Genomic DNA, 26,666 nt, shown 5'->3' on the forward strand with positions numbered 1-26,666 from the left:
AACTCTAAGGCATCTATCTCACTGGCTGCTAAATAAAATAGTTTATGTGGAATGGCTGTGGGGGTCTTTGGTTTTAAATAGATTCAACCAGAACGTGAAATGAAGAAAGATGTGCATGATTAGCTTGACAGAATAAAAGGGAGATGAGGGTGTCTTTGTTGGGCTTACAATATTTTGAAGGCTTTAGAATATTAAGGACAACACTGTAACTTTGTTTCCCCCAAAAAGCTCCAAGGATGGACCAACGAATCAACTTACTGTTAATTGCATTATAATACAAATCAATGTTCAGAAGTACTCTGAACCCACTGGAATTTGGTACTGCAATGAAATTATTTCAAAATGAGTGTGTAGAAAAGGGGACTTAAGGAATATAAAGGGTCATCATCACCATCAATTATCAGAATTTTTTACCATTTATTCAGTGCTAGCTGCTCTAATTTGATCCTCTTATCCTTTGAGATGGGCATTGTCAACAGAATATTATAATTGGTTATCAAGACGACATGCTTTCCTTGCTCTCCTCTTGGGCTCAATTTAGAGATTTAGCTCCTTTTCACAGGTACAAACATAATTTGTTGTTAGTGCCATCGAGTCAATTCTGACTCCTAATAACCTCGTGTATGGCAAAGTGGAACTCTATCCAGTCTTTTTGTGCCATCCTCTCACCTTTCAGTGCTCTATCAGACAACGCTCCACTGCTATTCACAGGGTTTTCATGGCCCATTATTCAGAAGTGGGTGGCCAGGTCCTTCATTCTAGTCTGTCTCAGTCTGGAAGCTCCACTGTAACCTGCTACCACGGGTGAACTTGCTGGCATTTGAAATCCCAGTGGCAGAGCTTTCAGCATCACAGGAACAAGTAGCTACCACAGTATGACAACTGACAAATAGGTAGTGTGGTTCCCTGACTGGGAAACAACCATGGGCACAGGCAGTGAGAGCTCTAATTCTTCACCACTAGACCACCAGGGCTGGCTACAAACATACTAACACCACAATATTATGCACAAATAAAACTACCCTAATACAGCAAATACACAGTACATTTTTAATATCAGTGAATTAAAATTCATTTTTAGGATTGATTTAAGTATGTTTTTAGAATTTGGTGAACACCCCTTCAGATAAAACCAAGACATAGTAAAGTGTTGGAAAAATCAACATCTTCCTACTATAGTTACTCAGGACGTCCCTAAGCCTAAAAGCCTTTCTTCCATCAGTTTTGTCACTCACTTATTTAGCAATCTAAGATGTGTAAACAGTTAGCCAGATTCTCTTTTATAAGCTGGTTGTTTGCTTTTTTCATTGAGGCATATCCATGACCTGTAACCTTGAATAGTCTTCTCTAACTTCTATTTACTGTTCCTTTATTTGCACATTACATTGACCTTCTAAATTAATATCAAAATTCTACGAAAAATTATTCTGTAATGTGTGAATTCTGATTTTCATTCCTATTTTTGAAAGTGTAGAAACAAGACTTTTATACTTTGCCTGTTTTTGCTCCTTTGTCATAAACTAACTTTCTGATTGAGAATGAGATGTGAATTCCTTTCCATCTAAACTTATTTTCATTTCCCATAATACATTTCCAAATTTACTCTTTAAGTTCTGGGTATTTATTCATCCATTTACTTTTGAGTGATATCTAGTCTAAGGCAAATAAAGAACAAAATGGATTAAAACTATTCAAAATATAAGAGAATCACTGGTTACCAGTTTACAGTAGCAATTTTCTAAATAACTGCATTTTCTGGGGGAAATTATTAGGATCTTTTAATTTTAAAACAATCTTTAAAATAAACTTGCACAATGGCTAGAAAACAAAAATTGATATACTTTTATGCAATGCCCAGTGGTACTCAAGGTATCCCTTAATTTTTCAAATTTTCTCTATTGAAACTTATCACTACATTTTTAGAAGAGAAATTTTAGTCTTAAAAATATATTCCATGACTTATGTTCTATAAATATTAGCCTTTTTAGACAAATTTTTATTATTTTTAAGATTCTAGTCAGTCTAATCATGTTCACTAAAATTTTGTTTTATCTCTTATTCCTATTCTCATATTTACAATGCATCAGATATACATTTTTTCATATTCTAGAAGCATTTACTCTATTTCTTCTCCCATACTTATTTTTACATATTAAAAAATTGCTAGTTGTATTTCTTATTTAATTTTTTAAAAATGTTTCCATGGAATAATTATTAAATGTCTATTAAAACAGCAATAAAAGTTTGCATTTAATTATAAAGAAAGAAAATACTTCATATTGTATATACTTGTAAGGAAATAAGAGTATAATAATTGATAAATGTCCTGTCAAAATACCCTATTCTACTGCGAAGGGGTTAAGTCCCACCCCCACTCACGAAAGCTTTAAAATGTCCTAATGCATTTCAATTACAGAGTGGGACAAAGGGTTTCAGCTTTGTGCACCAAAAGTTCAAATCCGTGTAGATTATCAGAAACATTAAGCCAGTGTGGGAGGGAGCACCGTAGCCCCTAGTCATTACAATGGTATGATCATTCACTAAGAAGTAAAAGAGTGATTTTACAACAAAGACAGTGATTTAAGGCACCAAAATGTGCTGCACTGCAGAACAATCAGTAATGTGGATGGCCTAGAATGCTGGGATCTTTGGTACTAAAATTGGCTTGGCTTCTCAGCAAAAAGAATCCTAGCAAATCACTCATTCTTTGCACTTCATGTTCCACAAACACTAACTATATTCTCTACTTTCAATTAAAATAGAGGCAAACAGATTCTCAGCATTTCTGACATACCTGAAGAACCATGGAGAAAGGGCAAGGTCAGTATGAGATAGCATTTTTAAAAGGGAGTCTAGATAAGTTTAAGAAAGTAGATACTCAAAAAGTCCACAATGCAAAGTCTGAGGGCAGTTTCACGTAGCCACGTAATATCAGATGAAGCATTTTACCTAGAGAAGAGCTGGGTGACCTTGAGATCTCCACATGTCTCTTATTGGAGTACACACCCATTTGTATGTGACAATCTGTGCTTCTTCCCACCTACGTTTCTTGGAACAGGATGATGCTAACATTTCTGGCTACTTTTCCTTTTTCAAACTTCTTTAGGATTTCTTTTACTAGCATTGCATTTTCCAGTTTCCTATGTGAATGCTTAATAGATTTAAATAACATAACTTTTCTTCAGGCAAAGACTAATTGGGAATTTAGCAAATTCCTCACACTCATCTTCATTTGTTTTTTCAGAACAAGTTTTAAATTATGTGCTGCACCATCCTAGGGAGGTTTTATAACAACCCAAAAATGCAGGACCATCATAAAGAGAGCAAAGCACAGCACAAAAAAGGAGGGGGGGAAGCTGCTATTTCAAATTTCTTTGAGGGGGCTAGCTGGATTGAGCTGTTTGTCAAGCCCCAAAGTACATGCAGTCATTGAGAAAAAGAGAAGAATCCAGCAACCCTGCATCACGGCAGACTGGCACAGGCATGGTCCCCAACCCAGAGATGTCAAATGGCTGCCTTAAAACTCCGCAAGAACAAGCAGTTATAAACAGATTTAATAGATAAACACACTAGACTGGACTCATGATCTCATCTGGCAGCCCTGCATATTTTCATCCAAAAGTCCCAGCTGGGATCACACTAATTGGGCCTCTTCAACCACTCTGAGCAATAATCTAAGAGAAACTTAGGGAGAAATTTTTAAAACTGATAAGAAACATATTGACATGACGCCTGGTGAGGGGGAAGCTGAGACAGGCCATCTGGATGCTTATGTTTGTGAAAAGTTCTGTTTAGTGGAAATAATTCACCTAACTCACAAGCTGTATAAATATTAAGATCAAAAGTCCTAACTTGCACAACCTGTCAGGAAAACCTGTGATACAGGAAACAGAAACTGTCACAGACTTCTGTGAAACTGAAGCCAAAACGTCTTTGAGTGGCCAGTGCCTGTCTCGACTGCCCTGGCATCCCTCTGTATTCAAGAGTTTGTACCAGCACTTTACGTACATCTTTTGACTAAGAAAGTATATTCACAGTATAAGTTCACATTTACAGCACTGCAAGCATTTCTGCTTGGTTGTTTCCTTTACACTTTTGGAAGTGAATAATACCCCCTTTTCACAGAAGAGAAACCTGGGAATAACGAATTAATTATACCCAACTGTTTAGAAACTCGGTAGTTGGAGAGCTCAAGTTATTCAACAAAACTGAAATTATGTTCAAGGCTGGACTCATTGGATATAAATAACTGTAGTGTTTACTTCAATGCCAGGAATTTATGGAGACGGAAAAAGCTGTTTTCCTGATTATATCAGTTGTTTATTCAACATGTGACACTATCAAGTACCTTTTCAACATGCTTCCTTACAAACTACTAAAGATTTTTCTAAAAATTCTCTTTTTACCACACACAATTCAATCAATAAATTTCTTCAATAATCAATAAATAATTTAATACTATATCTCCTTAATTCCTCTTTGTTGTCCACTTACGAGGTTCCTTTGCATTGGAAGTATGACTCACTGCTACCTTTTTCCTCTTCAAAACCAAACTGCTTTTCATCTCTTTATTCCAAAGTCTATTTACACCTTGAGAAAATACCTTTCCTTCATATCTTGGATGTTGTATATAAAAGAAACAAACATACGTCTTACCTTTTTTAAATGAATCACCCAAGGGTTGGGTTTTTCCCCTCCTTTCTTTTATTAAAAGGTAAACTATTTAAGAGTAATATAGAGGCTGGCCCCATGGCCGAGTGGTTAAGTTCACTCCACTTTGGCCGCCCAGGGTTTCACTGGTTCGGATCCTGGGTGCGGACCTAGCACCACTCATCAAGCCATGCTGAGGTGGCTTCCCACATGGCACAACCTGAAGGACCCATAACTAGAATATACAACTATGTACTGGGGGGCTTCGGGGAGAAGAAAAAAAAGAAGATTGGTAACAGTTGTTAGCTCAGGTGCCAATCTTTAAAAAAAAAAAAAAAAAGAGAGTAAAGTAGTTCCATTAATTAGAACTGCCATGGCAGAAAAAGAAATATTACTAATCCCTGTTAAAAGAAACATTTTAAGTCACATGGGATTCCAAAAGAACCAAATCTACCATTGAAATCAGTCAAAACGTATTTATTAAGAACCCAATGATCACTTCACACCTATTAGGATGATTTTAATTTAAAAAACAGAAAATAAGTATTGGTGAGGAAATGGAAAACTTGCAACCCTCATACATTGCTGGTGGGAATGTAAAATGGTGCAGCCTTTAAGGAAAAGTTTGGAGGTTCCTCAGAAAGCTAAAAATACAATTACTATATGACCCAGCAACTCCACTCCTTAAGTATATACCTAAGTGAAAAACAGGGACTCAAACAGATACTTGTACACCAATGTTCACTAAAGTATTATCCACAACAGCCAAAAAGTAGAAACAAGCCAAGTGTCCGTTAACAGATGAAAAGGTAAACAAAATGTGGTACAGCCATGCAATGGAATATTATTCAGCCATAAAAAGGAATGAGGTTCTGATACCTGCTACAACATGGATGAAAACATTATGCTAAGTGAAAAGAGCCAGACCCAAAAGGACAAATATTTAAATATCTAAAATGGGGAAATTAATAGACAGAAAGTAGATTAGAGGTTACTAGAGGCTAGAGGTAAGGAGAAATGGGGAGGTATGCTTAATGGTTACAAAGTTTCTGTTTGGGGTGAGAAAAAAGTTTTGGAAATACATAGTGGTGATGGTTACACAACATGGTGAATGTAATTAACACCACTGAATTGCACACAATCATTAAAATGGCAAATTCTGTTACATATATTTTATCACATTAAAAAAAATTATGTAACATACTAAAAACCTTTAAGTACATTTTAAAAGGGTGAATTACATGGTATGTGAGTTATAGCTCAATAAAGCTATTCAAAAAAAAACCCCAAAGGGACTTCATCAGACTAAAGAGCTTCTTCAAGGCAAGGGCAAACAGGATTGAAACAAAAAAACAGCTCCCTAATTGGGAAAAAATATTTACAAGCCACTTATCCGACAAAGAGTTAATCTCCATAATATACAAAGAACTCAAACGGCTTAACAACAAAAAAACAAACAACCCGATCAAAAAACGGGCAGAGGACATGAACAGACATTTCTCAAAAGAAGATATAAATATGGCCAATAGACACATGAAAAGATGTTCAGCATCGCTAATCATCAGGGAAATGCAAATCAAAACTACACTAAGATATCACCTTACACCCGTTAGATTGGCAAAAACATCCAAAACCAAGAGCGACAAATGTTGGAGAGGTTGTGGAGAAACAGGAACCCTCATACACTGTTGGTGGGACTGCAAAGTGGTACAGCCACTATGGAAAACAGTATGGAGATTTCCCAAAAAGTTAAAAATAGAAATACCCTATGACCCAGCCATCCCATTACTGGGTATCCATCCTAAGAAGCTGAAATCAGAAATCCCAAGAGTCCCTTGCACCCCTATGTTCATCGCAGCATTATTTACAATAGCCAAGACGTGGAACCAACCTACATGCCCAGAAACTGATGACTGGATAAAGAAGATATGGTATATATACACAATGGAATACTACTCAGCCATAAAAAAAGACAAAATTGGCCCATTCGCAGCAACATGGATGGACCTCGAGGGTATTATGTTAAGCGAAATAAGCCAGTCAGAGAAAGACGAACTCTATATGACTCCACTCATAGGTGGAAGTTAACATATTGACAGGGACATCTGATCTGTGGTTACCAGGGAAAAGGTGGGGGTGGGGGGAGGGCACAAAGGGGGAAGAGGTGTACCAACAACATGACTAACAATAATGTACAACTGAAATCTCACAAGGTTGTAATCTATCATAACATTAAAAAAAAAAAAACAAAAAAACCCCAAAGGACTTGGGGGTGCAACGATAATTAGACATCACTTAGATCAATGAGTCTAGTTTGAGAACAAAGCAAATTACTGTGCCAGCCTAAGCAATGTTTAGTTGTGAAGGCAATCTGTAGTGATGTACATAGTACGATTACACCAGACTTTTCTAGTTCTGATATAATAATTTGTAACAGAGCCTATGATAAAACCTAGCCCAATAACTACTATTTAAAATTGGGGGAAGAAGGTTATCAAAACAAAAGGCACATATACTCAAGAGTTCACACACGACTTTTTCAAGTACTTCAGATGAACAATTCCAAAATACCAGTGTAAGACAATGCCCGTTATGGAACAAGCAAGGACTACAACAAGCCTGCTGATCTGAAGTGTTAACTACAAATCATTTATTAAAACACGATTTCAGCTAGGCAACAATGGCAATATTGGGGTCTTTACAGTTGGTAGGAATAGCCAGAGATGGTTTATTCTCACCTCTGCTCAGGGTCTTTACCCTTAGACCTGCCCAACTTCCTCTGTTTCTTCTTAAAATTTCCACAAATCAAATTTTTACTAAACCAGGCTCTCAGCATCACTGTATTTGGTTTACATTCCAAAATTATAAACAAATCCTAAAAATAATTTGATACTTTGGATTATCATCTCCCCTTTCTATTAGCATGGACAATGGAAAACTGCTGGTAGAGAAATTAGAAACGTGTGTGAAGGGTGAAGGATAGGTCAGATATTTTGCTGTCAGGTTAAAGAATGGATGAGGTTTCTAATCATGAGGATTAATGGGACCATAGATAACCTGAAGGGAAGTCTCAGTTTGGGTTATTTTTAGCTTAATTTGAGAGTTTCTGCTATAAAAACCAAGTATACTGTATTTACTTTAGAAGATTTGAGTAACTCCCTGAAAAAAATTCAGTGTTACCACTTAATTCAATCTGAGCATGTTTTTTCATAAAATTATCAAATTGACTGAAGCATTAACACAAAAATGGAAGAAAACAAATGGATTTAAAAATCAATTATTTTGGGAAAGGACTAATTATTAACACTAACAAGTGAACCAGAGAGTAACCAAGACAGAGAAATAATAACAAGAAGAAAGCTCCAAACATGGAGAAGTGATTCATTACACTATGAACTATTCTATACAGAGGGACTTACTGGATTGAGGCTTAAGTTTCTCAATAGTGGAATAAAACAAAACATTACAACATGGAATTTTCCCCCAAAGTAATGTGAAGAAAAGCTGTTAGAAGCAGCCTGGACGAATGACATGAGACGAGAAAATTTTGTAATAGCTATGAGCATCGTATGTTTTTAATTCACCAATTAGAAAAGATGACCCTGAAAAGAGCATAATATATTGGGTCACAGAGAAGATGTGTCAGCTTCATGATTACGAACATTATCCTGAATGGGCCCATTTTCTCCGCAGAGAGAAGAAACCGTGCTCCACAGTCAGATCCAAACTTTACTGTGGCCATTTGTCCTGGACAGTGTGAATTAAATAGTCTGTCATTGCCACCAGAAAAAAATGAAGCAAAATCCCATGGACCAAGCGAGCAGCAAGATGTTGTAAAAGTAGACAGGGCTAAGATGCAGGAAGCTTACTTCTAGTTGTAGCTCTAAACCTACACTTCTTGACTGAGCCATTTATCCTCTCTTGGTCTGTTTACCTAACTATACCAATAGGACAGTTTCTAAGGTACAAAGACCTCTAATACTTTATATATATAAAAGTTAAAAATATCAACAAAGAAATCACCCAGGAGCCCAATAAATGTCCTACACTCACAAGTCAGCCTCTGAGCAGAAGAAAGCTCAGGTTCAATACTCCACAGGTAAATATTAAGAGTTAGCTGTAGGTCCACAAAACAGAAGAGAAACAGAACTGCTTTGCTTGGTGTTCTTCCTTAGTTAATACATGAGCAGCAAACAGCATAATGATTAAGGGAGAGGATGCCGTTAAAAGGAAGGCTTGCCGCCAGTGAAAAAGAAGGAAGAGCTGAGCACAAGAAAAACCTAAAACTAAACCTCAAGACATGAATGCACAGTGATCTGGGGCCAGGTGGCACAGGGAAGGGCTTAAACACCTCTATCACTGTTATAGCATAGCTCAATATCTGATATTTGTAATAATATAACACTCAAGCACCAAGAAAAATTGAAATTATGTTTGCCATACTCTGCTTAGTAGGTAAGGAAACAGTTTATAACTATGACCACTGAAAAATTTTAAAAATAAAGTTCTGTTAAAAAAAATATATCAATCTAGCCCAAAAGTGAACATTGCCTTCGTCAGGTGAGAGAAGTTACTATAAACGCCTATTGTTCTTTAGCAGCAGGTCAGTGACATCTTTACACAGGGAGCAGAGATAAAGGTAATGGAGAGCCCATTCTGTGAACAAGCTTCAACTGCTATTACTTCCTTTACAAGAATGACGAAAACAACATGGTGAAAACTTCATCTATAACTTAGAAAAACATATAACATAACTTTGAAAAACTCAAAATATTTATGTCTGCATTTAGAAAGATGCCACCTGGTGAGAATGAAAGAAAACACTGCCTAAATAGAAATCATGGTTTTATTTTTAAGTTTAAAACTTGGTTATATGGAGAAGTATCCATATATGCATCTTTGTAATGCAAAAATTATAAAACAATTTTTGTATCAAAACATTTGATTACACACTGTGCTTCAGTGTGCACCATTTGTGCTCAATAACATGTTTACAGTTTGTTCTATGGAAGAGGAAGAGAGTGAGTAAGCAGTTATTCTTACCACAAGGTCATTTACCCAAACCCAGAAAAAGTCTAAGCTCTTTGGAGCTCCTGGATTCCTAAGACAATCCTGTATGTTTTCATGAAAAACCAACAACAATAACAAGCAAACCATTTCTTCTGAGAGTGTGTACACATCTTTTTTCAAAGCCTAAAAACCTTTCTAGATTATGTCACGATGACATCATTACGCTAAATAAACAGAATCTTTGGAGGCCCTTTCCGAAACTTGGGCCTCCAAGTCATCAGGATACCAGGTCTCTCCTAGCCCTCCTCAGCACGATCTGCCTTAGCAACCAGGTGCTCAGAGAAGCAGCTGGCAGGGGCACCTGTAGGTTCCACAGCAACACAAAGGCCGACAACAAGTTCACAGAAGCCTACACAAAGATACTCAGATTTTAACCAGTCAAGCAGCCACTTGGCCTTTCAAGAAGCACCCTAAACACTTTTGGCCACTTTAATCAACCCTCATTCACAACCACTTAGGCCAACTGCCAGAGCAGGATAGAGCCAGACCCTTCACTGAGACTCCTCACCTGAGGATCAGTCTTCAGCATCTGGAACTAAAGTCTACTTCCTTCTACCTTCTCTCAGCGCGGTTCTCTTAAGTTGTTTTGTTTTTCAACATACCAAAGGGGAAAATTAGTTACTAAAATAAAGCTGGTAAAAGTCTTAAAACAGATGGCAACAAGATACCTACAAACCAAATACAGGTATGGCTACTCAATTACAGTTAACGATCATTTATGATGTCACAATGCAGAATGTCTTCAGGGAAAGCCATATATGCAAGTTTTTAATCAATCAGAATAGATTACGACCTGTTTAAAAAAAAAGTCACATACCTAAAGCAAAAACCTCATGAGATAAGGAAAGCCAAGATTTTCATCTACTCTTGGCTTAGGCTTAGATAGTGAGAGTACACGGATAGCCAAACTAAGCTGTGCATCACCACGGGATGGGATTGGGCTGAATTAAAATAAGAGCCACATCATCAGGTATTTTGAGCATTACAGTAAAAGCTAGAGAACAGCAAAGTATTATTTAATAGTTTGCACATCTGACCACAATTCTAGGAAAAACTTCTTTAAAGGGCTAATCAAATTGATGAATCCCTCTCTGTTAGATTGAGCAGTCACATTTCCTTCATTTGATTTCCTGTCCAAAGAGGTTCTATTACTTTCCACTACCTCATAGGAAACTACCAATGATCACATCATTAGTACTTACATTTAAAGCATTCTTTGCAGCTTCTGCTTCTGAGCGACTGTCAAAACTGACAAAACCTACGGGCTGAGGAAAGAAAAAGAAATATGAAAGAAAAAAAATCAGAGATATCTATTTTTCTGGCTCAAAGTTGATGTCAAATGGAATAGCTAAAATAAAGAAATGACCACAGGCAATGGGCAGAAATAAGAAAGCCAGTCCAGAAGAATCATGACTTTGGCTTAGCCAAATTTCTGACATGAATCAAAGGGATTGTGAGGGTGGTTCTTCAAGGGCATAGCTGTGGATTTGGAGAATCATAAAAAAAATCTAGGAGTTGGAAGGTGAGCAGCAGTGAACAAGGGAATAGAAAGAAACTTGGGTCGAGAGGCTCTACTTTCCTAAGTCAAATTCACTGTACCTCAGTTTCATCATCTTTTATGATGGAAAGAGAACTGTATCACCTTTTGGTACACTGTAAGTGCAAGGGATACAATGACACAGTAATAAAAGCCCTGTACTCTCAGTGCATGATCAAAATTATAAAATGAACATTTCCATTGCAAGTCCCAAGGGATGCCTTTAAAAAGTCCTCTGTTTAATTAGGTGTGTTAACACATTGTTCTAAGTAAATAGAGAGGGGTCATAATCCCTTTGGACTCAGTATCTTTCAGTCCAGAAGGATGCTTCCAATATAGCTTATTTCTGATGAACCAGAGATTACCTTATTGAGAGACGAAAAGTGATTGAGAGGTGAGCATGTGGAATGTTCAGCATTAAAAAAAAAAAAGAAAAACAAAAAGCATATAGCTAAAAATGTTTGAGAAGCTTGCAGAACTCTCAGGGTCACTGACTACCACTTCCATTCTCCACTCTCTGTGCTCTATTCTAGACTTGGGACTTTGCCTGTGGTTATTAGGGGTTTGAGAGCCAACCTGTTTCTTCACCATCAGACAGTCACACCAATTGTGAAAGTTTGCCTATCCAACCTTGTTAAAAAAAAAACAAAACAAAAAAACAGGAAAGAATTGGGAATAATGGTGAATTTGGATGATAATTAATCATTTCTTTTGAACATACAGATCAATTCCAATGTAACTATGTTGGATGCATATTACATTTGCCTTCTCAGGGACAATCCCAGACACTGGAGATTATGGAATTACAAATCATTTTCCTGCACTAATTCCTAACCGATTTCACCCTTAATTTTAAAGAAACAACAACAAAAAAACAAATCCTACTGGGAATAAAAAAAGAACGTCAAGCTCCAGTAACATTCTTGAAGCAAGTCAATTCAAATTTATCATAGAAGTGATCATTTATATGCAAGTCTGAAATTCTTACCTGCTTAGATGTGAGCTTTATAAGAGAACCCTCATAGCCCTGAAAATAAAGAACTAAATTTAGACCAAAAAAAGAATAGTAGGGAAAAAAAGCAACTGTAATAGTATCTTGCTCAAGTAAAAATGAGTCCTTTATCACTAGCGACTATCAACTCTCCTCATAAATGCCTCTTAACTAGGAAAGCAAATTATATAAACATATACACAAACACACTCACATATACACACACAAACACGCACATGTATACATGCCTTTGTTTGCATACGTCGGGCCTACAACAAATCAAGCCCTGAAATTCATATTTATCTGTGTTTCTCTTCCTTTTTTTTCTTCTTTTCATGAAATTAAGCAATGGTAGGAAAATGGGTGTCTCCGTCAACCACAGATCTTTTTCATTTTATAGAACTAGGAGAGGGAAGGGGGTAAATTTAATAAGACAGGAAAGTCAGAGTATGTCATGCCTTGGTCATGTATTTGCTATAAAATAACAACGAAACATTAAGAATGTATTAGGTAGAACTTATTAATCAAAATTTCAAAGCTGCCAGAGAAGGTTAAGCAGGCAGTGATGCTAAATTTTCTTGAGTTGTTCTGCTTATTTACTAAAGCAGCCAGGCTGCATACTGGTATTCTGATTGGGAGATGCAAAAATTCCCTGTTGGGTTTTTACTCTAGCTCATCCTCAAGGAAGACAGGCACACTCCCTTTCACTCCCTCCCCTTCACCCCTCCTGGCTCCTCAGGATAAGGATAACAAAGTGTGTTTATTTCTGAAAATAATCAATGGTTGGTGGCTTGCACTGATGGATGACACAAGAGGGGAAAAAACACCACCTGACATGATTGACCACTGCACAGATCAGTGCAGAGACAGATTTGCAGACTAGGGTCAGCCTCCAGGGACTTTAATTAAAAGAGGGTTGTTCGGAATGTACCAGGGTCCTGACTTTAGCATTGGGGTTCTGGGCAGGATGTTGGGATTGATTCATCCTCATATCTTCCCAGCAGAGAACTATGTTACCAATTAGCTACTGTAAACATTTTACCTCAAAGGCCTTGAGCTCTTCTGGCCAGAGAGGTCATGAATCACAGCCCTGCCTCTTCCTTTTTCAAGGTGTTCTCTCTGAAAAACCTGGAGGTTTAAATACTCTGAAGGCCTCAGAGGCAAAGGACAAATAGATATTTCACTCAAGTAAAACATCACTGGTAGGGATATATTGTGCTCTCAAGTCACAAAAAGAGAAGCAGCATCACATAATAGTTCAGAACATGGATGGCAAAGTCAGATTGCTTGGGTTTGAATCCTGGCCCTGCCACTTACTATGTGTGTGAACTTGAACAAAATTTATACAACTGCTTGAAGTTTCATTTTCCTCATTTGGAAAAATGAGGCCAACTCACTGTAAAGGAGTGTGATAGGAATTAAATGAGTAATTCATATAAGGGGCTTGCTGGATGAATCTCTTTCTCACTGGACATGCAAAAATGAAACAGTATTTTGTCCATTAAGAAGATCAATTTAGCTTAAAAAGTCCTCTTCCTACAAGGGACAGATCAATAAAAACTTCAACCCTGCAGAAGAAACTCAGGAAATTCTATAAAGTTGGCACTCTCCCCACAACACCTTCTCTTTCTTTGCCACTTCCTCTCAGCTAACCTCATGTCTAACCTTTCTGCTTTCCTCTGTACTGTCATCATTATTGTTGCATTAAGAGGATGGCTGTCAGAATGGAGTTATGTTCATTACTACACGGTGCCTTCTTGGCACATACGCTAGAGTCTATCTTTGTTGGTTTTAACTGGCTGCCCCCTCAACCCTCCCTCTCCCTTTTCTACCCAGCTGTTTTCAGCTGTCACAACCTACTCCCTTTCCATAAGAAGCTAGATCCTGTCCCTCAACCTGTCTTTCCTCTTTGATGGGGGTCTTGCTTCAACCAAGATGGATCTTCAACCAGAAATCAAGATGGTCTATCACCTAATCATAAGTGTGCCCCAGGCCAGGCATTACTGCTAACATGTTCTCATAGACCAGCTCAGACACAGGCCCCCAGTTTATCATGACTTCCTGGTTCACTCCTTGAGGGCCAAGTCCTCCAGCCCACATTTTGCCGAGTCCCAGCTTTCTCCTATCCTCCACAGGCTAACTAACCTTCAAGGTTTCTCCTTGGCAGCATGGTTATTTCAGCTTTAGTCTAATTTCCTGTTTCATTTCCAATCCCAGCAACATTAAGTGTCTCTAAAGTAGTTTTATCTCAATAGTCACAACGGACAGGCAACTGCATTAAATGTTTCACTAAGTACCAGGAAAGATTCCCCTCAACTCATACTGAGCTGTTCTTTAAAATTCTGTTTGAAACTTAAGACATTTTTCACCTGGAAAAAATACGGTTTCTACTCTAGTTCATAAAAGCCTATTTAACCTATTATGTCTCCAAAGAACAGTATTACCAGGACTATTTCAATTACTAAGGAACCTCCTAGGACTAAGGCTTTACTTATTACATTTGAAACATAAATACATAATCAGTAACTGATGATATTTTTGGTGATCTGTACTCATAAGAACACTCCCAATTGGCAGAGGATAAATGAGGAGCTTGCTAAGGCTGTTCTATATGGAACAGAGACAGATACATGTCCATATCAGTTAAGAGAAAAGTTTTCTCTAGATTAACTGTTGAAGGGATGAAAGGCAGTTTCAGTGTTTCCTAAGTGAGACTGTACATTAGAACTGAGTTGTTCCATTTCCTTTATTCACTAACCTTTTGAAAGTATCACTTTACAGGGTACTTTCTCAAACATTTCATGTCTTCCTCCAAAAAGCCCCATGAAGCTTATGTACACACTTTTTGTCCCCTTTTACAATTTCTGAAAGGAAAGTTACCTTAAACGGTCTGAAAAGCAGATAGAGCTCACGAGGTTTGATATCCAGAGGGAGACCACTGACAAATAGGGTCCGGACCTGGAAAATAAACATGAGAAGTGATCAAGGGAGTGAACAATGCAGAGAATAGCTCTCACCTGATATCTCAAAAATACATTTCTTCAAATATTCCATGACGCCTACCTAATTTGTACTCTTCCCATGACACAATGACTACTTTAATGTTAACATGCCATCAAGACAACTCTTGAATATTTCTAGGTGGATTATTCAGAGTGAATTACCTCTAGCTGATTTAAATTTACAAATTCACTTCTCCTTTCCCAACCAGTCATTGCCTGATTCTAAAAATGTCAGGGGAAGAGAGGGTCCATATAATTAAAATATTAGCTTAAGAAAAAAACGTCATGAGGACAGTAACTCTACCACTCTTCTGCGATAATCAAATGAATGTACAATGTGGTTCAAAAATAAAATCGAAACAACTTTTGTTTTCTCCTGCTTGTCTTATCATTGTTTCCCTCATCAGCATTAATAATTACAGCAATTTTAATAAGTTTATTAAACAATTCAAATAAACCTAAATAGTAGCCAAAATGCACAACTGCATCTGCTCAGTTCCAAAACAGCAGGGCAGACCTCACTGATCTATACATATAAGGCTCAGGGTACAAACTACGCGCTTAGTGTCTACTAAAACACAGAACACAGATGACAGACTCCCAGCTGGGAGGATCAAAGGAAACCTGTTGGCATCCGCATGCGAACTTAAAGGATAGGTAGGATTCTACCACACAGACAGAACAGGTGAGGTGGAGAAGAGCCACAGGCTGAGAAAAGCAATAACCAAGGCAACGAAGAGGGGGTCAGCACAGTGTATTCTGGGAAAAGGGTGAGCCAAACCTGAACAGGTAGCTGAACATCAAACCACAGGAGACATCAAAAGTCACCGGCTAAGGAATTTAGCCTTGATTCAACAAGCAAAGAGTAACCACTGAATTATCATCACCACATTTTGTTTCTACTTATTTTGGTGTGTTATGTGTACCTTTAGTCAGTTCCCCTTGCACAGGTTTATTGAGATATAATTGACATAAAACGTATGTAAGTTTAGGGTGTACAACATACTGACTTGATACAGTTATATATTGCAAAATGATTACCACCTTAGCTTAAGCTAACACCCCCATCATGTCACATAATTACCATTTCTTTTTTTGTGGTAAGAACATTTATGGATCTACTCAGCAACTTTCAACTATGTAATACAGTATTGTTAACTGTAATTACAATGCTGTGCACTAGATCCCCAGAACTTATTCAACTTCGATCTGGAAGTTTTTACCCTTTGACCAACATCTCCCCATTTCCCCCACCCCCACCTCCAGACCCTGGTAACCACCATTCTACTCCATGAGTTCGGCTTTTCACCCCCACATTTTCTATTCTCCTTCTCTGCTCAGGCCGATACAATGTGATTGAGTTCCTCATTAGAAATCATGTTGCTTCTTTTTTTTTTTTAAAGATTGGCATCTGAGCTAACAACTGTGGCCAATCTTTTTTTTTTTTCCTGCTTTATCTCCCCAAATCCCCCCTGGTACATAGTTGTATATCTTAGTTGCAGGTCCTTCTAGTTGTGGCAACATGTTGCTTCTTAAAGAAATATTTGATGCTCACTTGTTAACCATGTATAAATGTGGAAGATTTTTCCTCAGTGAAAAATAGGGAGAACGTTTTCTAGAATCCTAACATTTTCCATTGATTCTGGTTGTGAAGAAGCACAAATCAGCAAGCAAGACGTTTTAATTGATCCAGCACAGTATACAGTAAAATGTCATGCCATTTGCATGCAGGTGTTTAATAAACACTATGATGATGTAAACAGCATCAGAATCATGAATGCCTTATTATTGCTTAGTCATTCATATTTTAGACAACTTTACTGAGGTATAACTGATATATAATAAACTGTGTATCTCGGCTACAATTTGGTCAGTTTTGACATAAGTATAACCTGTGAACCATCACAACAATCAACATAATGAATACATGCATCACCTCCAAAAGTGTCCTCATGCCCCTTTTATCTTCCACCCATCCCGTCCTACCACTCTCATCCCCGGGCAATCACTGATATGCCTTTTGTCATTATAGATCAGTATGTATGTCCTAAAGTTTCATACAAATGGAGCCATAAAACATGTACTCTTTTTGTCAGGCTTCTTTCATTTTAGCATAATTATTTTGAGATTCATCCACATTGCTGCATGTATCAGTAGTCTATTCCTTTTTATTACAGAGTAGTATTCTGTTGTATGGATACATCACAGTTCATTTATCCATTCACTTACTGATGGGACATTGGGATTATTTCTAGTTTTTGGCTTTTACAAATAAAATGGCTAGGAACATTCATGTATCAATTTGCACAAGTCTTTGTATTGACATACGTTTCCTTTCATGGATAAATATCTAGGAGTGAAATAGCTGGATGATACGTTAGGTATATGCTTAATTTTAAAATGAAAAACTACCCTTCAATTCCTTTTTTATGGTCTAGAACATAAGTGTTCTGTGTGTACTTAAAACAAATGTGCATTCTGTTGTTGGGTGGAGTGTTTATAAACGTCAATCAGGGGGCTGGCCAGTTGTATAGCAGTTAAGTTTGGGCATTCCACTTTGGTGGCCCAGGGTTTATGGATTCTGATCCCGGGAGCGGACCTACACACTGCTTGTCAAGTTGTGCTAAGGAAGCGTCCCACATACAAAAATAGAGAAAGATTGGCATACATCTTAGCTCAGTGACAATCTTCCTCACTCATACACCAAAAAAATGTCAGTCAGGTCAAGTCTGTTGTTCAACATATCTTTTGCCTCCTCTGTTCTCCCCCAACTTTGCCAGTGATACTCTTTCCAGGGAACTTTCTTTATCAAAGCTGCCAAGACTGAGATTACTAACAACTGTAAAAGGCACACAATGAAGGAATTCAGTGTGCCCTCCCTGCCATCCCACAGTCCAGAAGCTGAATGCCATCTGTTCTACTTGGCTGCCCTAGCCAGGACAACTTGGGCAAAGAGGTAATCCCAGCTTCCATTCATTCAGATTTTGAGCGTCCATTATATGTCTGACACAATGCCAGACGCTGACTGAATTACAGAGATATCCATGGAAATAATAAGCAGATCCTATGTTTTAAACACTAGAGTACCTCTTGTCCAAGAGGGAAGCTTAGCTATGTGACAGATATCAATTAGGATTTCAGGAGTTATCTAAGACTATAAACTCCCATTTAAGGACTGTTCTAAAGAAAAAGGCTTTACAAACTTGCAAGTCAAACTATTTACCAACAAAACTCACTAGAAGTCTGAGGGTTATCAACAAAATATTACTTGATATATAAATTAAGGTTCAAATACAGCTGTAAAACATACTATTACGCAGCCAATAAAAAGGACGTTCAAGGGAAAAGTATGCACGGTTTGGTTTTACCCTGTAAAACAAAAAGCCAACACACATATGTGTTTGGAAAGGGGAAAAAATGTCTCGTAGGATATATATACCAAAATGCTTATACTTAAATGGTTTTGCCTGAGTGGTGGAAAGATAAGCAGTCTCAATGTTTTTTTATTAGCTTATTCGTATTTTCTATCTTTCTATAATAAGTATGTATTAGATACTATAAGTTTATTTTATTAGGTTGAGAATTGCCTAGATTTTTTTATTACTTTGTTTTCTTTAGGAAACTATAAGTAATGTCAATATTTATATCAATAAAAATTGTCAAGTTTATGGAGGAAATTCTTTTTTTATGTAAATATTTCAAAATTAGAAGTGAGCGATTCTTATCTTAGTGTCAACAGGAAACTGTTGCACATGAAAAAAAAATGAACTCCTCTTAGGCCTAAGTTTGCCACTCACCCATTAATGACAAGAGATTCAAAGCAACTCTGTTTTGTTCATCAAATTAGAGGCAACTAAGATGTCTGGCACTTTATTTACACGTGGACACAACTTACATTGCCTAGAATCTAGTGAAGCCCATCACTGTCTCAGAAACCTGCCAGGACATCTCATCTCCCATTGAAGAGAGATTCTCTCCTCCGACAGAACACACAGACTGACTAGAAGAGATGATTCTTAAACACATTATGAATTTATGAGTACAACTAAAGGTCACTTAAATCCAAGTGCTTGGAATCCATGTGCTTTGAATTCTTTCTAGATCTCCTCAGACTACAAAACTTGATTAAGTTAAAAAAAATCCAAGGATAATGAAAAGAAAAACCTCTTCCTGGATATCTAACTCGAGCCTGTTCTATTGTGATGGGGACCTAGGATCATGCGGATCTTTGAAAACATTTTAGTTTTCCTACTCTTCTCACCACCAGACTTTTTATAAGAGCCATTAAATAGCAAAGCACTTCTGGGTTTTGTCTTTGCTATGTCTATAGAAATCACAAAGGTAAGATAGATGATTCTTGCTTGCAGGGAGCTTACAGTCAGTGAAGGAAACAAGGTGTAAACAACCGTGATAACAGAAAGCTTAGCTCACTCACAAGGTAACCAATTAGAATCCCAACGGTGAGGTAAAATGAAGAGATACGTACATGCATGATCAGATACTCAGAAAAAAAGTCCCCCCAAAATAACAAATGAATGATGCCAAATAAACTTTGTGGCAGGTCAGTCATTATTCAGGGCAGCCCTTAATTCACCAGCAGTAGACAGAGATGTGCCTGGCACTACGCCTTTAGCATCGCAGATGTTTACTCTATCAGACACATGGGGCAACACATTTCTTAGTCAAGAACACAACAGGCCTCAAAGAGATTCAAGACATGAAGCTGCTGACAGCTCCATCCCAAAGGGACTCTAATGGATTCTATGGATGTACCTCCAACTTCATTTTTACCCCAACAGGACTGAAAAAGAAGGCTAGGAGAAATTGTCCTGCAGAGGCCACAGCTACATTTTAGATAAAACTAGCCATGTGTTCTTAAATGGCATTGCCAGCTCCCAATGGGAAAGATAAGCCACATGTCAGTGACTGACTTCTAATTTAATAAACTGGAATTCATTAAGTAAACTCATTGTGTCATTCTTGAGCTCTCCTGAAGAGAAAGGCCAAAACCAGCCTTGAAATGGAAAGGCCCTGCCTTTAATGAAGAACACACATTATCTTGTAGGAAATCTACACATTAAAATAAAAAATCATAGACAAATGCTTATTAATTTCAATACAGAGCAGAGAATAATCACACACACTTTTCAGCTAGCGGCCACATCTGGTAAATCCTGTAGTGTGCAAAGACTATGGGCATTTTCTGTGTACGTTTTAGTTGTTTATAAAAAGGTCTTCGGGATCACCTCTAGCTGCTCTGAGCTAACTTCTTGAGGTTCCTGTTAAATTCACAGGATTGGGAAAGGCATTTTCTCATTTTCTAACGACTCATGAACAACTGTGTATAGTCACTCATGTGAAACACTGTAATGAGTAAAACCCATGGGTGTGCTTCTAAGATCAACTATCCTCTGCAAGATTTCACTTCATCTACCCACATTCCTAAACGTACAAATGTAGACTCCAAGAGAAGCTTTCAAATGTGCTCTATGTTTAAAGCATTCTTTTAGAGTAACTGTTCTTTGAAACACACAAGTCGATTCACAGATAGGATCTTTCAAAGGGTGTTTTAGAGTTTGAAGGCTCTTTTTTTTGTAGTGTGTAGCACAGCCCTAGGCACAGAGTATATACTCTATAAGTATCTCTTGAATTATTTTAGCAATCTACAGAATAACATTATGTATTCATAACAGACAGTAAGTGTTTCCTTGTCAACACCTTTGGTGAGGACACGGTAAACAAAATGAGGCAACCACATTTTCCAGTCACGATCCTATCAGTACAGTTACCATAATACCAAATTATAAAACACTCTGACAAAAAGACAGAAGAGATTAACATTATAAGAGAAAAGAAATTTGAAAGAGTAAAAAGAAAGATGAAACAAAAACCAATCAGAATCAAGAGAGAAAAATGAAAAAGAAAAACCCCAACTGAAATCTCAAAGACCCAAAAACTCAGAAACAGACGACAAAAAAATTCAGGACAGGGCTTGCCAGGCGGCATAATAGTTAAGTTCCCACACTCCGCTTCGGCAGTGCAGTTCACCAGGCCGGATCCACTGGCGCAGACCTACGCACCTCTTATCAGGCCATGCTGTGGTGGGCATCCCACATATAAAGTAGAGGAAGATGGGTATGGATGTTAACTCAGGGCCAGTCTTCCTCCAAAAAAAAAAATTCAGGACTATACAACCTTTAACAAGGACAGAGTGATCAACATATGGATGCTAGTAAGATCGCTCACATTTCAACTGATGACAACTGAAACATATTTATGTATAAGTCAGTCCAATTTCAACAAAGGCAAACGAGAAATTTTTGAAAAGATGCTCAAACTCACTAACCTCCACATTTAAAATGGTGAGTAGATACCTATATCTATTGACATAGAACAAAGTTCCTAATTATTAAGTAAAAAAGCAAACACTAGAAACTGCCAATAACGAAGTTTAATTCTTTTAGTGTTTTTGTAAATTAGAACATGCTCAAGCAAAAAAAAGTATTGAAAGAATGTATACCAAATTACCTATATATTAATAGCGGGGAGGGAAGGTGGGATTACAGAGAACTTTCATTTTTAGACTGGTATATTTTAGCATTTAAATATTTATAAGCATAAGACTTTTTCTTTTTAAAGAGAATAAACACAAGCTGAGATGTACCTTCTTTGAAAATATACACCTTGGGTCTGCATACCCATTTTGTCCTTAGAAATTCTCATTTTCCTGCCTATCCTTGCTCCATAGGGACAAGCTTGATCTAGCAGAAATACACTTCCATGAAACTTGCTTCACATTTCAATTCTGACCATGAGTCAGTGCTTCTTCACACTTTAAAAATAAAATCTAACCAAAACAGGGCACCAATGACTCTAAGGTAAGGCCTTTAGGAGCAGGACCATCCTGGTTTCAGTTAAACGGGTGTTCTTGCTTTGTGACCACCCTAATTCCCACTAAGACAAGAGAGGGATCACTCACTCTCTAACATCTAAGGAAGTGTCATCTCTCTTCTGAGAGACCACGTAATATAAACTTGTTTTCAGGGAAAGACAAGTTAAAAAGAACTTCACATATCTGGGCAGCATAAATCCCACAAAGCCGGGTTGTGTTACTATACAAGGCGGGAGTTTCAGAGCCCTATTCCTAAGTTTTACACAATGGTTAAACTATTTTACTCTTTTAAAAAAAAGTTATAAACGGATTTAGTTCTTTGCTTATTCTTAAGTACCAACTGAAACACCAAATTGCAAGACTGAACCCTGCTGAGGACTGCTGGTCATCTCATTTCCAAAGAAAGCTTTGTTGACCTGCTATGGTTTCCCATTCATGTCTTGCCACCATGAAAATGGATTACCACAATCATTAAAATGGTCTGCTAGGCGTTTAATTCTGGTTGCAGCTCAGTAGAAACTGACAGGCCTTTGGTCAAGCTCCAGTTTCTTGTTGGCACTGGCTTCAATATGGAGCAGGTGGTCAAGTTCCTTTTTCCTAACAATGGCCACCTACTGGACTTAAAGACTTGCTCCTTTTTTAACCTTGGGAGGTATGTTTTGGTTCAGGAAGCCAGGTTACCACAGATACCAAGGACTGACTAGCCATAGGATAAAAGGCTCACTATGCAGTTGTTATGGACTCCCAGGTTTGTTTCAGTTTTCAATTGAGAATGTTCTTTCCTTTCTAAAGGAAAAAGCCACATAATTATCTACAGTGCACATCTCTCTATTTTTGAGGAATCCACTAGCGATATCCTAGTGGACTGTGATATTCAGTTGGTTGACTCTATCTACAGAATAACCAAATTTAAACCCTTATTTAGGGCTCATGTAAACTAGGGGTCCCTTTCCCAAAGTGAACAGAAAGTTTCCAGTAGTATCAGGGAATGAAGGCAGACTCATGGGAGTACATGTGGAAGAGGAACACCACATTCCATAAACTCATATATGCAGGCTCAGAACATGCACAGGGAATTGGGACAGCAAGTTAGTTCTAGGTACACGGTGCCACTGTGTTCTTTCTTTGAGGAGCCTAACCCAGCCCAACCCAATGTTGATTTGTAATCAGATGGTCTCATAATCTCTAACTTTGATATGACTTCTTAGGACCAAAGTCCAATCTAGGCCATCCCTCGCATCTGTTATACATCTAAAAGGATAAAAGAAATGGAGAATTTCTAGGGTTTGAAACTGCCCAAGTATAAACAGGACATGTGTCTGTACATGTAACCATTTAACCTCATTATTAAGAAATTTCCTTAGTGCTGTCAGACACAAAGGAAGGTGGGTACCAGAGGCAAATCAGGAATTTAGGGTCTGAATTAGGCTAGATAGGAAACTAGACATATGTGTGCATGTGAGAAATTAAGCTCATTATTAGGAAATTTACTGAGTGCTGTCAAACACAATATACAGTTGTCAAGTCCTTACAGTTCAACAAGAAGTTCCTCAAAAAGACAAGAAGCTTTACCCCTTAACTCTGGTCCTGTTCTTACCCTACCCTGTCTTCCCCCAGTTCTTTTAGTCAACTTTCTGATGGCTTATTCTGGTTAGCCCATAGAATCCTATTCTTCATTCAAATACACTGTTTACATTGCTAAACATTAAGATTTTTAAATGTATACGTTAATTCAGTGTATTGTAAACATAAGTTTGCATTCTAATGCCCTTACATGCCACTTGCCCTTAAGGTTTTAATCCTATAGAGTATCAGGAAGCTGAATATCAAGAAATCACCTGAGCTACCCAAAATAGACTTTTCCAAGGCCTAACACAATGAAATATGAGCAGAAAATATGAAAAAGATCTTATCAAAATTCTAAGGCCTCTCTTTCTTTCTCCTTCTACATAGTTTGGGTGACTGTTATTTGACAAAGCAGATTTGTTTAAAGAAAAAAGCCATTCTACCTCTCCGAAACTATACGTAAAAAACTATCCCAAATGGTACAGAGAATTCTTCATGGTCACTTAAAGCGCCCTCCCCCCCCCCGAAAAAAATCAAGACAGTGGTAGATTATGGTCCCAACACAGCCCAGGGCTCTTAAGCATTTATTGCTTTAGGTATTAGCAGTGGATAAACTCCGCCTGAGGAACTGGATCCCAGTGCCAACTTCAGTTTGCAATGCATTCTTAATGACCATCTACAATGCACCACGGTTCTAACAACTATAAAAGATGTGAGAATTGCAAAACTAGAAAGCTATGGAAAAAAGGTTTGCTTCCCAATATTTAGTCATGGGAAATGACCCAATATACACCTTAAAATTCTTCGGTGCCAGGTCAGCTTACCTCCAAAATGAAAGTTCTTCCCCATACGACAGTGGTGAGCATCCCAGTACTTAGCAGTAGGTGCAAAATATTTGTAGAAAGAAATAAACGGGTGAATGTAAAAATAAGCTACAGTACTAAGAACAAAGCATAAAAGAGACAGCCAGGGGCTGGCCCTATGGCTGAGTGGTTAAGTTCGCGTGCTCTGCTTTGGCAGCCCAGTGTTTAAATCCTAGTTCTGCAACTCACTAGCTATGCACTTTGGAAAAGTCACTTAATCTCTCTGTTCAGCAGTTTCTTCATCAGGAAAATGGAAACCATAATGGTACCCACTCGTGGAAGTTTTAAAATAGGACCATGAATTCTTTGATATTCCTCCCTTCAGAAGTGGGACTTAATTCCCTTCCCTTTCAGTGCGCACTTCACTTAGTAACTCACTTCTAATGAACAAAATATGGCAGAAGTGACAATGTATGCCTGTAACAGTAGGTCAAAAAAGGCACTCAGTAGAAGGGGCCTCTATTGGATCACCTGCTCTGGGGGAAGCCAGTTGCCATGTCCTGATGATACTCAAGAAGCCCTATGGGGAGGTCCACCTGATAAGGGACTGCGCCCTCAGGCCCAAAGGCAGGTGAGTGAGACGTCTTAGAAGCAAATCTTCCAGTCCCAGTCAAGTCTTCAGATGACTGCAGCCCCACCTGAAAACGTCTTGACTGCATCCTCCTGAGAGATTCTGAGCTAGATCCACTCTAGCCAAGCCACTCCTAAATTCCTGACCCTTAGGAACCCTGAAATAATAAATGTTTGTGTCTGAGCTGCTAAATTTGGGTCTAATTTCTTACACAGAATTCCCACAAGGATTAAATAAGTTAACAGACATAAAGTGCCTGGAGTTCAGTGCCTGGTTCACAGTAACGGTTTAGAAAATGTTACCTATATTAAAGTGGCTTACAACACTCAAAAAGAAGATGCATTTTCATGTTCCAAAGGCAACTCTAAGAGAGGCTGCAAGTGACAATGTTATCATGCAACTGTTACATACAGGCTTAAAATGGGCAAGAGAGAAAATAAAAATAAGTTTGTACACTAAAAGGAACTAACATGTATAAGTTACAGAAGTATTTTCCACATTATGAACCCTAACAATGTGACTCAAAGTCCCTTCACCACCATCTCTTTCCACCCCTTCAGAAGGCCATAAGCAAATCCCATTCTGGCCAGCACCCCACCCTCCTGCTGCTCATGCATCCTCCTAAACTCCGTTTCTCTTTCCTTCCTTTCTTGTTCAACTTTTGTCACATCTGGAAAATCCCTCTTTTCATTCTATTTCTGAAATCTGAAAAAATATCAAGGCTGATAGGTTTAAGCATTCCTATCAAGGAAAAGGAAAAAGAAAGTAATAAATTTTGAAGTGAAGTCAGATAAATCATCAATCTCTAAAATCTTTAATTAAACTTGGACATGACAATAACATCTGCCCTCATCCTGCCTACTTTGAAGGGAAAATTAAAAGTATGAATTAACTTCTTGATTAAGTATCAGTATTCAAGGTATACTAAAAGTATATTTTACTCAATTTTATAATATTCCTAATTTGTTTAATCACTACCTTTTATTGTATATATTTTAGCTACATTATACATTGATTACTATCCATACTCATTAAATCATCTATTTGATTAATATCCATACTAGATTCTATCATCTCATATGATACTAAAATAATGACAATATCAATGCTGGCGAGAATGGGGAGAAACTGAATCTCTGATATACACTGCTGGTGGGAATGTAAAAAAGTATAACCAACTCTAGAAAATAGTTTGGGGGTTATCTCAGAGAAATGAAAACTTATGTTCACACAAAAACCTGTACACAACATTGATAGATGCTCTATTCATAATAGCCAAGAACTGGAAATAAGCCAGATGTCCTTCAATGGGTGAATGGTTAAACAAACTACCCCATACCATGGAATATCACTCAGCAATAAAGAAAGATTAAAACAAACAACTTGGATGAATAGCAATTCCTAACAATTACATACTGCATGATTCCATTTACACAACATTGTTGAAATGACAAAATTATAGAGATGGAAAGCAGATGAGCAGTTTATAGGAGTTAAGGACAAAGGAGGAGTGAGGAGTGGGGA

At 37.7% G+C, this 26,666-nt stretch overlaps 1 protein-coding gene across 22 annotated transcripts in view; it reads right to left on the reverse strand.

Annotated features, from left to right (window-relative positions):
- The window catches only part of RBPMS (RNA binding protein, mRNA processing factor), a 170,929-nt gene that overhangs the window by 85,267 nt on the left and 58,996 nt on the right, over positions 1-26,666 (reverse strand). For 19 of the 22 annotated variants that reach the window (XM_070598105.1, XM_070598109.1, XM_070598120.1 and 16 more), the window contains 3 exons: positions 15,129-15,206; positions 12,246-12,284; positions 10,923-10,985 (listed from right to left, as the gene is read on the reverse strand). In XM_070598105.1, coding sequence (XP_070454206.1) covers positions 10,923-10,985; positions 12,246-12,284; positions 15,129-15,206 — 180 coding nt within the window. The remainder of the gene's footprint in view (positions 1-10,922; positions 10,986-12,245; positions 12,285-15,128; positions 15,207-26,666) is intronic. The other 3 variants (XM_070598111.1, XM_070598116.1, XM_070598122.1) reach the window with 1 other exon arrangement.

Source organism: Equus przewalskii, chromosome 28 (assembly GCF_037783145.1).
Source record: "Equus przewalskii isolate Varuska chromosome 28, EquPr2, whole genome shotgun sequence".
In the NCBI taxonomy this organism is placed as follows: domain Eukaryota; kingdom Metazoa; phylum Chordata; class Mammalia; order Perissodactyla; family Equidae; genus Equus; species Equus przewalskii.